We start from the raw sequence: 13,115 nt of genomic DNA, 5'->3' as shown, positions 1-13,115 counted from the left end.
TACTGAGAAGAACGGAAGACGCGACCATTTCGAGTGGCTCGCGGTGGGAGACTGAGGAATCAAAATGACGCTTGCGCATGCCCACAACGGCAATTCACATTTAACGTTAAATTAGACCAAAAAATACAAACAATTATTTATTTGAAAAACATTTTTTTTCAGGGAAAAATCTTGTAGAGTGACATAAAATCCAGAAAATTTTCAATAAAATCGAAAATAATTCCGAAAATTGGGAAAAATTGTCGAAATTAGAATTGACGATGAAATAATTAAAAAATGGATTTTTTGCTCAATCAATTGGTGGGGATAGAAGAATTTTGAAACGAAAATCAATTGAAAGATGAAAATATTTTTTTTTCGAAAATCGATGGAAATGAATTTTTTCGAAAATCGATGGAAATGATTTTTTTGAAAATTCTCGAGAAAACTCGTGAGTTCTGAGTATCAATTGAACGATGAAAATAAATTTTTTTCATTTCTCCTGGAAATTCCCATTATTGCCAGATTGGTGAATTTTTTTTTAAATTTTTCAGGTGCCAATTTTTCAAAAAGTGAAAAATTTAAAAATCATTCCCACGAGGGCCAATTCGCCCTCATTTCGGATCTGCCTCCTGTCCGCAACTCAGAACTGTTCGCTTCTCCCGGGAATTCCCATTATTGGGCGATTGGTGAATTTTTTTTTAAATTTTTCAGGTGCCAATTTTTCAAAAAGTGAAAAATTTAAAATCACTCCACGAGGGCTAATTCGTTGACATTGGACATTGGTTGGTAAATAAATGAAAGACAACATGATCAGTTTAAAATTGCTATTTTATTGAAATTCAATCGAAATATTTGCATAAAACGTGAGATAATCATAGGTATTGTATTACACACAGAGCCAGCTAAGCATTCACCAAACGAATTCAATAAGCTGAGTACCATCACCCACTCATGCCCGGCATCAAGGACAGTGCGAAGATGATTGTCTCATCTCTCTTGTAAACGAAAACGAAAAAAATAAAAATAAAGAAACCTAAAATAAAGATGAATAAATAAAAATGAAGAAAGGGAAAAACAAATGGTGAGATCTCAATCAGTTAATTACGATTTTTCCATTCTTAACCGATTTCATTGATTTTATTTATTTATTGTTTCTCGGTCCAGCCACACGTCCACTCATGTCGAGCATCAGTCAGAGCATCCAGGAATGCTCTCCAAACGAACACTGTATCAAGTTGTAATTGCCATCGATCTATTTATAAATTGTCAATTATTTTGAGGTAACACTTGACAGAATATCGATGAATTTTGACCGATTGTCTCGACATTGTGATAACGGTAGGTCCAAACAATCGCCTGCCTGTGGGCAAGGGACCGATGTGGTCCAACAGCAATTCTCAGCTGTGATTGGTTGAAACAATAAGTGGCTATTGTCCGCTAATTTTGGGACTGATGTTGAAAAAAAAAATGAAACAATTATCTCTCTGTCTTAAAAATTTGATTATTTTTATAATTCCAGTCGACTCATCCCAAAATTGCAGACTATCGCCTGATATTCATTTCATACGGCCTGTAGAATATTTTCACAGAATTCCTTAATCCCAGAATCAAGAGGAAAAAAATTAAAAATAAAAGTATTTTGATATTTATGACACTCAATGAAATAGTAAGAGAATTTTCTACATGTTCAGATTTTTCATGGGATTGTCCTGCCGAATAATTGATCATTTCTTTTAAGACTTCTTGTGATAAATTCACGTGTTTGAATAATTTATTTCGGTGTCATGAATAAATAAATCAACGGTTAATTACTCAAGTTATCAATATTGATAATTAATTCAGAAAGACAATCTCCAGAAAATTAAATAATTAACAATGCGTAGTTTTTGATACGTACACGTGTTCACAGCACGATTATTGGTGTTTATTAATTCTTTCGCACTCAACCTTTTTTTTCAATTTTCATTAACATTTCCTCCATATTCATCGCATAAACTCCACTTATTATTCACTTGAAAAAGAAAATGAGAGATAATTAAGAGTAGAGACGAGAAGTAAGCGAAGCTGAGGATTTAGTGTTTTTAATCTTGTATTATGGATCGATATCAAGTTGTTTTTTTTTTTCGAGAATCGTCATGTTAAACTGATTTGCAACATAATTTTAATAATAATGAAATAAAACTCGACGAGGTTTTAATAATGTGACTTATTACCTCCCAAGTAAATAAAACATGTTTAATTTTAGAAACAAATGGAGTATTTTATTTGAAGCGAGCCAAGTCTGACGATTTTATCCTTTGAACGACGAAATTATTGAGAAATTATCGAATACAGATGGAACGAGCGATCAATTAGACGAATAATTGATGTGGTACACGAGTTATTAGTTAAAATCCTCATATGTTGACATCGCTCTTTAAAATTTGTGAGTACCCTCAGTACTTACCACTCATAATGTTCCTTGCAAGGAAATCATCCCAATTGATTCGCAAAGTTGATAACATTGTCTTTATTTTTCATTCTTTCATTGTTGGTGGCTTTTTATTGTTTAGGTAGCTGTGGATCATCTGTGCGAATCAATTCAGCAGTACTTGTACAAAATAAGGTGACAGAATTATTTATCCCAAAAATCATTCAAATCAACAATTGATAACACAATAATTCCCTCAATAAACATTTCTACAAAATGAAGACTGTCGAAAAACAATATATTGATTTTATAAAATGGATTGTAATAATTGAAATAATAATTTCTTCCAATGGAAATAAATTGTGCGAATTTGCTTCATTGAGTCATCCTCATAAATTGTCTGGATGATTTAATTAATCTTTGAGATAAATAATCATGAAACCAAAAATAAAAATTACCACTGACTAACCTGAGGCAGCCCATCTCCACGCTGCTGCTAATATTCATCGACCCACTCCCATTAAATACACAAATAGTGAGGCTGGCGATTCGACGATTAATAATCGAATAATCGACATAAATAAATCATTGATCATTGAAATAGTAGCAGCGTAAAGTTGCCACCTGTCTGGGCGCATTTTGTCTCACCACGAGGACACCCCAGTGGATTATCGACAGCCTAGAAAGAATTTCATTCGTGTCATTAACCACGGGAAATGATTTCCAGGCTTAATTCATCACTTACGCTAAATTGATTAATTAATTAATAAGAAAACAGATCGATTATTCGATAAAAATTCATTGAGTACTGATGAAATCCGCCCTTTTGTCGTTAATATTTTGGTGGATCTAAGAGAGATAGAGAAATTCGTGAGGGCCTTTCTCATTAATTTTTTTTTCATTTTTTCCCCCTTTTTTCCTTTTTGTTTTCATAATTTTTAGTGTTAACCATCCCTCATTTTACCCTTCTCACTATCTCCCGTAGGTTCCAAGATATTAATTAGTGAGATATTAATTAATCAATCAATGAATTAAAATTATTAATGAAAAAAAAAACAAATATTTTTCTGCTAACTTTTCAGTGAATTTAAATCCTCTTGAGACATTTTGTTAAATAATCTTGATTTTTTGTTTTAGTCAGGGGGAGTTTCAGCGTGATGGGGCTAAGGCCGGGCCCACAGCACGAAGTGCAGCGGTGGATTGGGCCCGTCCATCGGAGGCGATCATCTGAAGCGAGGATGCATCATTGGTGCTAGCATTGGTGCACCAGGAAAACCCATTGGCGCAGCGAATGCTGGATGCATTGCACCCGGTGGCAATGCACCGATCATTCCTGTAAATTTCAAAAAATCAAATACTCAATTCACTATTTTTGCGATTTATCAATTCACATCGTCTTCAGGCCATATTTTATTTTTATTTTCAATCCCAGAAGCGATAAATGGTTTTTTTTTTCAATTATTATAATTGGACTATCTCGGGAATTTCAGGATTTTTACCATGTTTTTATTTATTATGTACTTACGGTTGTTTTTTTTTTCGAGGGAACGGGGAGAGGGACAGGCACTCAACATTTCTACGCTGAGAAAAAAATTGGCATTTTAAGGAAAAATTGTTGTGAAACTAGCGAATGGAATTAATGGAAAATCGGAGACACGTGTGCGGTTGCGAGGGATAAATATTGAATTGAATAAATTTGTTTGAAACAAAACAACAATTAACTAAACAACAATTTATAATTTTGGGAATAAAACAACAATTTTTCGGCGCTGACAAATACAATGCAAATACAATATTTTACGAAATTTTTCTTTTTTTTCTCTCAGTGTAGATTTTTTTTATTTCCATTCACTCGGGTAATTTTTATTGTAGTGTTGACTGCTTGATTTTGAAAATTAATCTTGTGGATGTGTGTGATGAGGGCCACGCGACCCAGGGTGACAGCCGTGATCCATATTTTTTTTTGTTCTCTTGAATATTTCGGAATTCAGTCGGTGTATTGTATGATTTGGGATCGATAATGCTTATTCATTTTATTAATCATTAATCATCTGAATTATAATTAAGCTAATGACGTATGAGACGGTACAACATGCAAAACATGTGCCGGCATAAACATTTATAATTCCACAGCAAACCGATCAAGTGCTACCACACCAACAAACAATAATAAATAAATAAATAATTGAGTAATTACGAAAGTAAGTGAAAAATATAAACAAACGAAAAAATTCTACAATTGTATCTCTCCTACTCGTTGATATTTCTGGTATCACTCGGCTGTCACCCAAAAATTCATTAAAAATCTTCTCATTAGCTTCAATTTGAATTAAAGAAAGTAAAGAAATTATAATTAAGAATAATTACCCATCACATATTACTTGAATTCCGTGGAGAAGCTGTAGAGCGTGACGAGATGATTTTTACATTTTTATTAATTAATGTGGAATACGATAACACTAGGTACGGAGAGAAAATTAATTTTTCTCCTAGATCACCTTATCAATCAATCCCTCAATAAAAAAATGTAAAAGAACCACCCATTGAATCACTGGCTACCGCCTCACCGCTGAATTAAACTCAAATATTAATTCATGAATAATAAACTGTTAAAATGAATTTACTTACTGTAAACACGATTAGCCTCAACTTATCTAAAATTTTTTGTGTAACACAGAATATAACTAGAACTATTGAGTATGAAAAATAGCGGCCAAATAATTGCTTTCCATCTATTCTCAATGAATATCTCTTCATCAATAATTATTTTCATTCGTTGCATACTGTTCACATCCCTTCTCAATGGTTAATTAAACTCTTTAGTGTATTTATCCAATTGAATAATGAGTGTATGAATGTGCCTGACAACTCGATTTGTGGTGAAACGAGAAATAATAAATTAAAATAAAATAAAAGCGTAATGTAAATAATCGCAATTGACTGTTTCGAATAATTGAACTGAAATTATCGTCAAATGATTAATTAAGCATGAAGAATCCACTAGAGACTGTCTACACCAGAAAATTCGTGTGAGTCATTCATCGAATGAATGAAAAATAAAAAAATTATTGACCAATTAAGTGATGGAAAAATAATTAATTAACCTGTCCCCAACGGTAAATCCACCAGAAAGATGAGATATTAATGATTGAATGTGATAATAATATAGAATAGGCCAAGTCACCGCATGCTAATTGCTAAGGACCAACCTTGTTTCATTATAATCTGTAACTCGTCATTAAAACACGTTTTTTAATTAACCAGACTGGGGGGTCGCCCTGTAAACGCACCGTTAAAACTTCAACAATGATCTGAATGATTAATTAACAATTCCATTGATCAATTCTAATTGGAAACAATTATTAATACTCCAAGGGATCTGAATGTGAGATTATTGGGAGGCGAGTCGATTACATCAATTAGATTAAAAACAACTGGAATTAAAGTGGATGGTATTTTGTTATAAAAAGAGAATTGTACTTTATCTTTCTCAAGTATCAACAGAATAAATCAGTGAGAATGGATTTTGTTAATCAAATTCCAGTGGTTTTTTCATCGAATTGATGAATTTGGAAATGGAATATTTTTCAGAGGATGAATAATTCAGAGAATAATTGTGCGACAATTTTGGGGTTTTTTTTGCTTTTCTCTGCTGTAGGAAAAGTGGGAAGAGATTTTTTTTAACGGAAGGAAACAATTATCTTGAAATTATTCATTACAAATTCAGGATTAAGGAGAATGTAGAGATCGTAAGGAATAAGAAGTTAAAACCAAAGGAAAAAGACAAGTTACTCTAAAAAATTGCAAAAAACTGCAATTTAATTTGTTCTCTAAAATGATGAACAAAACGAGATATTTGAGGTTGAGTAGACTTACCTGGTGGCAGGCCCATGGGGGGCGGTCTCATCATGTTACCTCCGTGAATGAGTGCAGGTGCAGCGAGGGTCATAGTTGGTCTCATGAGAGGTGCCATAAGAGCAACCGAGGACACCGGAATGGCAGCTGACGCTGGCACCATCATCTGAGGTGGCCTTTGGAATCTCTGTGGCTGCTGTTGCTGCTGCTGTTGCTGAAGTGCAGTGAGTGCTGCATGCTGACGCTGCTGTTGATCCTGAAAGGCAGCCTGGGCACTTGCCACAGCAGCTGCCTGTTGTTGCTGATGCTGATGCTGCTGCTGGTGTGAGTGCTGTTGTTGGTGCTGGTGTTGCTGATTATTTTGTTGCTGCTGAAGACTTTGTTGTGCCTGCTGATGGACAGACTGGTGATTCTGTCCATCGTGTGATCTTCTACCAGAATCCTCTGTCTGTTTTCTTTGATACTTGGGTAATCTCGCTCTCATCTCCTCGAGACTGAGATCCTCTTGTGGATGAATAATCTTGCTGGCAGCACCAGTTGTTGCTATCAAATTGACTTTACCACCTGCATCACCGGTGGGAATGCTACCACTGGCACTTACACTTCCACTGCCACTGGTGGTATTGCTTGTTGCACTACTGTCACCTCCATAAGCTGGAAATGTTGGTTTTATTGGACCTATTGAACCACCAGCTATCGACGTCACAGTGGTACCAAGAGACGTCACATTACCGGCTGACGACATGGCTGTCGAGACAGCTGGAAATAAAGGTCTTGGAGGCATTGATGCACCTGACACTGGAGGCATCCCCATACCCTGCATCATTCCTGGTGGCATAAATGGCGGTGCAACGTGTCCCAAATGTCCCATCATATGCATTCCAGGTGGAAATTGATGGCCCATGGGTATACCTGGATGACCCTGCATTCCTGGCATAACTCCAGGTATCATTCCAGATGCTGTTGGCACTGCACCAGGAGCTGATCCCAACAGACCCTCCGGTTTAGATTTTTTTAGCGCTGGCTCATCCTCACCAGATGATGGCGAACCTGGCCGACCACCGTTCCTCTGCTTCTCGTGCTCTTTCGCATCGTTCGGTGGAATTCCCTCCATTCCATATATTTCTATCTCTATATTGCTACGATTTGGCAACGAATTTGGTACTTTATCTATCGCCTCCTTGTGTACCTGAAAAATCAACGATCAATCAGACTGTGGATATTAAGTATTCAAGAAAATATATGAAGGGTCGTGATTAATTATTCATTACCTGCATACAGTGTATACTGAGCCCAGGACCTGTGTACAATTTTTTATGACAAATGTGACACTTGAAGTGTTTCGCCTTCTGATGCTGAATGAGAATTTTCTCATCGTCGAATTCTCTGTTGCAATACCTTTGACATCATAATAAATCAAGGAAAATACCTCATACCTTTTCTCAACAGAATTAAACATATATTTCTTCTTTATCTAATCTAACCCCTTCTCCTTGATTTCTCTCACCCTGACTCCGTCATCCGCGACAATTGCTCATGAAAATTCCTCGATAAACACAAACAACTGTACCTCCCACATCATTTACAACAATTGAAACCCCTTCTGCATACCCAAAAAAAAATAATAACAAATCCCAACAAAATTCATTTCCAAATGTATTGTCTCATCGTTACGTAAATCATCATCTCCACTAGACAAATACATATTCAGCGTGAAAAAGGATACCAGCACCAGGGCCTAGACTGCTTCTTCTTCTTACGCCCCATTATTACTAATTATCCTTCAACAGTACCGAAAAAAAAAAGGTTGAGCAGCTCGAGCTCGTGGTGAGCACGAGTTAGTACTTTAATTATCGATGATTATTCCAATGTTTATTGGTTTTTTTTAGAATTACTGAGAATTGACGGAATCACTGAGAGATGGAACGCACATTACCATACCGAACTGTACTGCAATTGTACTGTACTGTAATTAGCATGCAGCAGTGTTGCCAGCTGTGCAGCATCCGGAAGTTCAAGTACTCGCGCACTTCCGGTCAATTTAGCGCGCATATACAACATAATTGTTACATTATATTCATTATATTTATTATTAATACATTAATAGTTGTTATAAAATAAAGTTATCATATCAATATATTAAGAATTATGTAATGCATGTAATTTATTATAATTGATTTCTGAAATATATGTATATCTAGATATATTCTTGAACAATTGTGCAAATAAATTAAAATAATTTATTTTGGATTTATTGAATTTTGTCTAAATCAATTTTTCACAGCCGCAGATGGATTTGAAAACGAAAAAAATTACGTGCCGAAATTTTAGTCGCTTTCGAATTTCATGAAAATCCGCCGGAATTTAAAATAATGGCGGGAGTCCTGAGAAGCTGCAGCGGTTTACGTGCGAGTGATTCGACAATTTCCTTCCTCGTAATTAAATTATTCAGATTAAAAAAATTAAATAATCGTGGCAAAGTGACGCCTCAATTACTCTCTCAATTTATCTAATTGTTGTCTTCTGCAGGTGGTGGCCAGCAGTGAAATTTGCGAGAAAATCACTGATTCCCTCCATTTGGCAGCGAAAAATCGAAAATGTCGGCTTGTGGTGCATCAGTGTGAGGCTGTGTCACAGGTGGTCAAATCGAGAACAAATTTAGCTGTTGATTTTATTGTTTTTGCTATTGATGGACAAGTCACGCATTCAATATCCGAGGTGAGACCTAGAGAGACTGAGAATATTTTTCTCCCTCCGAATTATTCTGTCAAATCGAGGAAAAACTCAGATTTCGTTATGGGAATAATATTAACGAAGGGATAACCTCCAGAGGTTTTTGAGCTTGTTTATGAGAAAAAAGTTGAAGAAAATTTATTTGGAAATCATTTGATGGCGTATCATTGAGGAATTTATCGATATTTTTTGTAGGTCGAGTCTAACATCAGCTGTATCGACGAAAATTACGTGATATCTGGATCTGTCAGTCTCGTCTACTGTCACAACACATCCGGGAGTTTTGGCATGACCTACCACAGGGCCAAGGAGCTCTCCAGGAAATACTGCCTTCGGAAGTTCCTCAACACCGATATTCAAGTGAGTCAACACGAGAGAACAGATTTGATTGGAAGTTTTGGTGGATATTTCTTAACCAGAGAGAGATAATGAATTCCTCGTGGGACTTTTTTGTAGGAAATTCCAAGAGCCTCAAAAAAGGTTGCCACGAAATTTCAGTAACTCTCTCCCTTCTTGAAATATTCCGGAAAATTCATTCATTCGAAATATCAAAAAATTGGGAATTCCCACTTTTGGTCCCTGAAATTGATATTAATGAGATATTGAATTATCATAGGACGCAGAGAACTGTTTTCTGCTTGCCGAACGTCTTCTAACCCTCGCCGAGGAAGTCGTCGGTCTAAAGACCGGTTTTCCCCTCTGCAACGTCTGAATTCCAGACAAAAACTCACAGCTGCACCTAAAGTTCTCATGATTCCAAAAATCATATCAAAAAGACTAAATTTCCTCTATCCCACGCCAGAGGACGACTAACTTAATAAATAGATCCCCTACAAAAATTGACAATCCCAGGAATGAAGAAAATAACGATAAAAACATACGCTTCGTCCCACGAGGACTCCGACAACTCAAGTGACGAGACAGAATGCAGCATTGGGAGCAACTCAACAGCTGGAACCCACCGTTCAGACACCCCAACACGTTCAGCCCGATACCGAAAAAAGGGACGTCGACGTAGCAAAACAGCAAAATCGAAGCCCTGCAATGACAAACCCCTGTACAAATACTGCTGCAGCATAAAAGAGGATCACGGTCAGCCCCTGTTCGGTGTCCAATTCAATCATCACCTGAAAGAGGGTGAACCCATGATATTTGCATCAGTTGGTAGCAACAGAGTGAGCATCTACGAGTGCCCAGAGGGTGGTAACATCCGTCTGCGCCAGTGCTACGCCGATCCAGACCCCGAAGAGAATTTTTACACGTGTGCATGGACATTCGACGAGTCCGGAAAGCCCCTTCTGGCAGTTGCTGGCTCTCGTGGTGTCATCAGGGTCCTGAGTCCCGTGACAATGACGTGCGTTAAACATTACATCGGTCATGGCCACGCCATCAATGAATTGAAAATTCACCCCAAGGACTCCAACATTCTCCTGTCAGCCTCCAAGGATCACGCCCTCAGGCTCTGGAATATCAAGTCTGATGTCTGCATCGCCATCTTTGGGGGTGTCGAGGGTCACAGGGATGAGGTCCTCAGTGCAGACTTTGATATGAAGGGTCAGAGGATCATATCCTGTGGAATGGATCATGCCCTTAAACTCTGGAACCTCGACAAACCTGATATGCATGAGGCAATCAAGCAGAGCTACTTCTGCAATCCTACCAGGAATGGACGACCTTTCGATTCGGTTCTTCAGCATTTTCCCGATTTCACCACCAGAGATGTCCACAGGAATTACGTCGACTGTGTTAAGTGGTATGGTGATTTTATTCTAAGCAAGAGCTGCGAGAACTGCATCGTCTGCTGGAAACCAGGACGACTTGAGGACCAACAGCTCAGGAACAATGAGACAAGTGCTACTGTTCTCCACAGGTTTGAGTTCAAGGAGTGTGACATATGGTTTATCAGGTTCTCCATGGATTTTTGGCAGAAGACGATTGCTCTTGGGAATCAGGTGGGCAGAACTTATGTCTGGGATCTTGAGGTTGAGGAACCTGGACAGGCCAGGTGTTTCTCCCTGCAGCATCCAAGGTGCACTGCACCCATCAGGCAGACCAGTCTCAGCAGGGATGGACGTGTTCTCCTCTGTGTCTGCGATGATGCCACTATCTGGAGGTGGAATCGTGACTGACGCATTTTTTAAGAATTTTTTATAATTTAGAATAAAGAATTTTTGTAATTTCTTCGGGTTTACTTTTTTCACATTCAAAATCATCTCGGTTGGTCATCAATTCAGTAATTATGGGAAAAATTAACTTTAATCTGATAATTGTGATGATTAATCGGAGGGCTTCTATTTTATTAATTAATAAAAAATTTATGACTGACGAGAGGAGTGTAAAAATTGGAGCTCAGTCGGTAAGATATCATTTCTTGAGATTTTTTGAATCTCCAGTGAGGAGTGACATAACCTTTTATCCTGGAGTTGCTGCAAGATTTAATGGCTTTCTCACAACAAAATTCTCGAGGTAAATTTATTATCTAACTACCCCGGCCTGGCCACTATGTCGATGAAATTCTCATTTTCAAGACCATGCTCTTTTTACTAAAGGATTAAAAATGGATGGATCATCCATTGTTCATTATTGTTAGATCTGCAGAATAAGAAGATCCTGGAGGAACTTCAGCTGAAGAAGCAGATGCTCCTGAAACAAGGGGTTGCACCCAGCCTCTCCAGCTCCATCAATCTGCCCTCCACATCATCAGGACCAAATCCAGTGAGAAATCCAATGATTAAACTATTCCTTAAGGATCCATTTCCCTAAAACTCCATAATAATTTTCAAAAAATTCGATTTGTTTCCACAATTTCTCTTGAAAAACATCTGACAGAGAAATTTCTACCGCTTCTATTTTTATCCATAATTTCACGGCGATAAACTTCCCAAGTTTCTCTACTATATTTTAATCTTTCATAATCGGTTTTTAATTATCAATTCAATTATTTAATTTTCAATTACAAATAATTCTGGGAATAAAATTTCGAAAAAAATCCCCGGATAATTGACCCAGGTTTTTTCCTCGAAAATTTCCCAAGGTTTTCCCTGAAGATGATTTATATTTGCATTAAACTCTAGTCCACGTCAGCGTCAGGGGACGGTTCTATGACAGCTGTTCAGAGGAATGCCCTAAACAGCGCCCACGCAGCATCTTTCGGTTATTTCGTCACCCAGGACTCCTCCTTCGGGAATTTGATTCTGCCAGTGCTCCCCAGATTCGACACCAAGTGAAAATAGCCCCGACACCCCATAAAAAATCTCCAGGAAAAATTCCAGAAGCTCCAGACCTTGAACTTTCACCTGGAACACCAGTTTTGTCTTCAACAAGATCGATGGCTTCCACCCGGTTGAAGAAGATCGAGGAGTACCTCCAGCAGCTGGAGGAGTTCAAGAAACCGAAGGCGCGGCTGGAGCAGTACTCGACGAATCCTCACATTGCTGCACACCTGTTATACAAGGCTCACACCGAATTCAATGACATCAAGGGCAAGGGAATCGCAGACCTGGGGGCAGGATGTGGGGTGCTGTCCCTAGGGGCCCGAATGCTCGAGGCTAGCTACGTCGTGGGGTTCGAGATCGATCCCGAGGCAATCGAGATCCTCTCCAGGAACGCCGATGACATCGGATTACCTGTAGAGACTGTCCAGTGCGATGTCCTCCAGCTTTTGCCTGGTACGAAAATTCAGGTGAATAATTCGCCATTGAATTCACCTTTTGCTCGGTTTCAGGGAAATTTGAAAAGGCTTTTGACACAGTCATCATGAATCCACCGTTTGGTACGAAGAATAATGCTGGGATTGATATGAAGTTCCTGGAGATAGCCACAAAATTAGCAGGGAAGACGGTCTACTCTCTTCATAAGTCATCAACGAGGCAACACGTATTGAAGAAGGGCCAGCAGCTGGGGGCCAAGGCTACTGTCATTGCTAATGTCCTCTATAATCTACCTCAGGTTTACAATTTCCACAAGAGAGAGTCTGTAGATATTTACGTGGACTTCATCAGGTTCTCTTTCAATGATTAAACTCACGATTAAATTATCAATCGTTAAAATAGATTAAATAAAATAATAATTTCTACGAGGAGAATGATGGACTGATGGATGATTAACATTAATTGATTATTAATTGGACTGAATT

The 13,115-nt window shown here is 37.8% G+C and overlaps 4 protein-coding genes across 7 annotated transcripts; 3 read left to right on the top strand and 1 right to left on the bottom strand.

The window, feature by feature from the left end:
- Nucleotides 1–792: 792 nt before the first annotated feature.
- Nucleotides 793–8,243, bottom strand: LOC105269848 (Bub3 interacting GLEBS and Zinc finger domain protein). Of its 3 annotated transcripts, none has more exons than XR_892486.1 (5): nucleotides 7,974–8,243; nucleotides 7,519–7,645; nucleotides 6,269–7,436; nucleotides 3,468–3,725; nucleotides 793–1,993 (listed from the first exon to the last, which is right to left on the bottom strand). XR_892486.1 is itself a non-coding variant. In XM_011310406.1 (4 exons), exons 1-4 carry the CDS (start codon nucleotides 8,012–8,014, stop codon nucleotides 3,616–3,618), a joined length of 1,446 nt encoding a protein of 481 aa, XP_011308708.1. In that variant the 5' UTR covers nucleotides 8,015–8,243; the 3' UTR covers nucleotides 1,487–3,615. The 3 variants fall into 3 exon arrangements, 1 of the variants encoding a protein (XP_011308708.1); XR_892485.1 differs by having other exon boundaries at nucleotides 1,487–3,071; XM_011310406.1 differs by having other exon boundaries at nucleotides 1,487–3,725.
- Nucleotides 8,244–8,619: 376 nt separating this feature from the next.
- LOC105269847 (uncharacterized) lies at nucleotides 8,620–9,704 on the top strand. Its single transcript, XM_011310405.1, has 4 exons — nucleotides 8,620–8,682; nucleotides 8,777–8,965; nucleotides 9,176–9,340; nucleotides 9,597–9,704. The coding sequence occupies exons 1-4, from the start codon at nucleotides 8,620–8,622 to the stop codon at nucleotides 9,690–9,692; spliced, it is 513 nt and encodes a 170-aa protein (XP_011308707.1). The 3' UTR covers nucleotides 9,693–9,704.
- Nucleotides 9,705–9,819: 115 nt separating this feature from the next.
- Nucleotides 9,820–11,161, top strand: LOC105269845 (polycomb protein EED-like). Its single transcript, XM_011310404.1, has one exon. The coding sequence runs from the start codon at nucleotides 9,835–9,837 to the stop codon at nucleotides 11,107–11,109; it is 1,275 nt and encodes a 424-aa protein (XP_011308706.1). The 5' UTR covers nucleotides 9,820–9,834; the 3' UTR covers nucleotides 11,110–11,161.
- A 201-nt stretch (nucleotides 11,162–11,362) lies between these two features.
- Mettl5 (Methyltransferase like 5) lies at nucleotides 11,363–13,064 on the top strand. Of its 2 annotated transcripts, none has more exons than XM_011310402.1 (4): nucleotides 11,363–11,446; nucleotides 11,571–11,695; nucleotides 12,055–12,648; nucleotides 12,705–13,064. In XM_011310402.1, exons 3-4 carry the CDS (start codon nucleotides 12,309–12,311, stop codon nucleotides 12,998–13,000), a joined length of 636 nt encoding a protein of 211 aa, XP_011308704.1. In that variant the 5' UTR covers nucleotides 11,363–11,446; nucleotides 11,571–11,695; nucleotides 12,055–12,308; the 3' UTR covers nucleotides 13,001–13,064. The 2 variants fall into 2 exon arrangements, with proteins under 2 accessions (XP_011308704.1, XP_011308705.1); XM_011310403.1 differs by having other exon boundaries at nucleotides 11,386–11,446; nucleotides 11,530–11,695.
- Nucleotides 13,065–13,115: the final 51 nt, after the last annotated feature.

This window comes from Fopius arisanus, unplaced genomic scaffold, assembly GCF_000806365.1.
Source record: "Fopius arisanus strain USDA-PBARC FA_bdor unplaced genomic scaffold, ASM80636v1 scaffold00075, whole genome shotgun sequence".
NCBI classification, from domain to species: domain Eukaryota; kingdom Metazoa; phylum Arthropoda; class Insecta; order Hymenoptera; family Braconidae; genus Fopius; species Fopius arisanus.
This window is presented reverse-complemented; position numbering and strand designations above follow the sequence as displayed.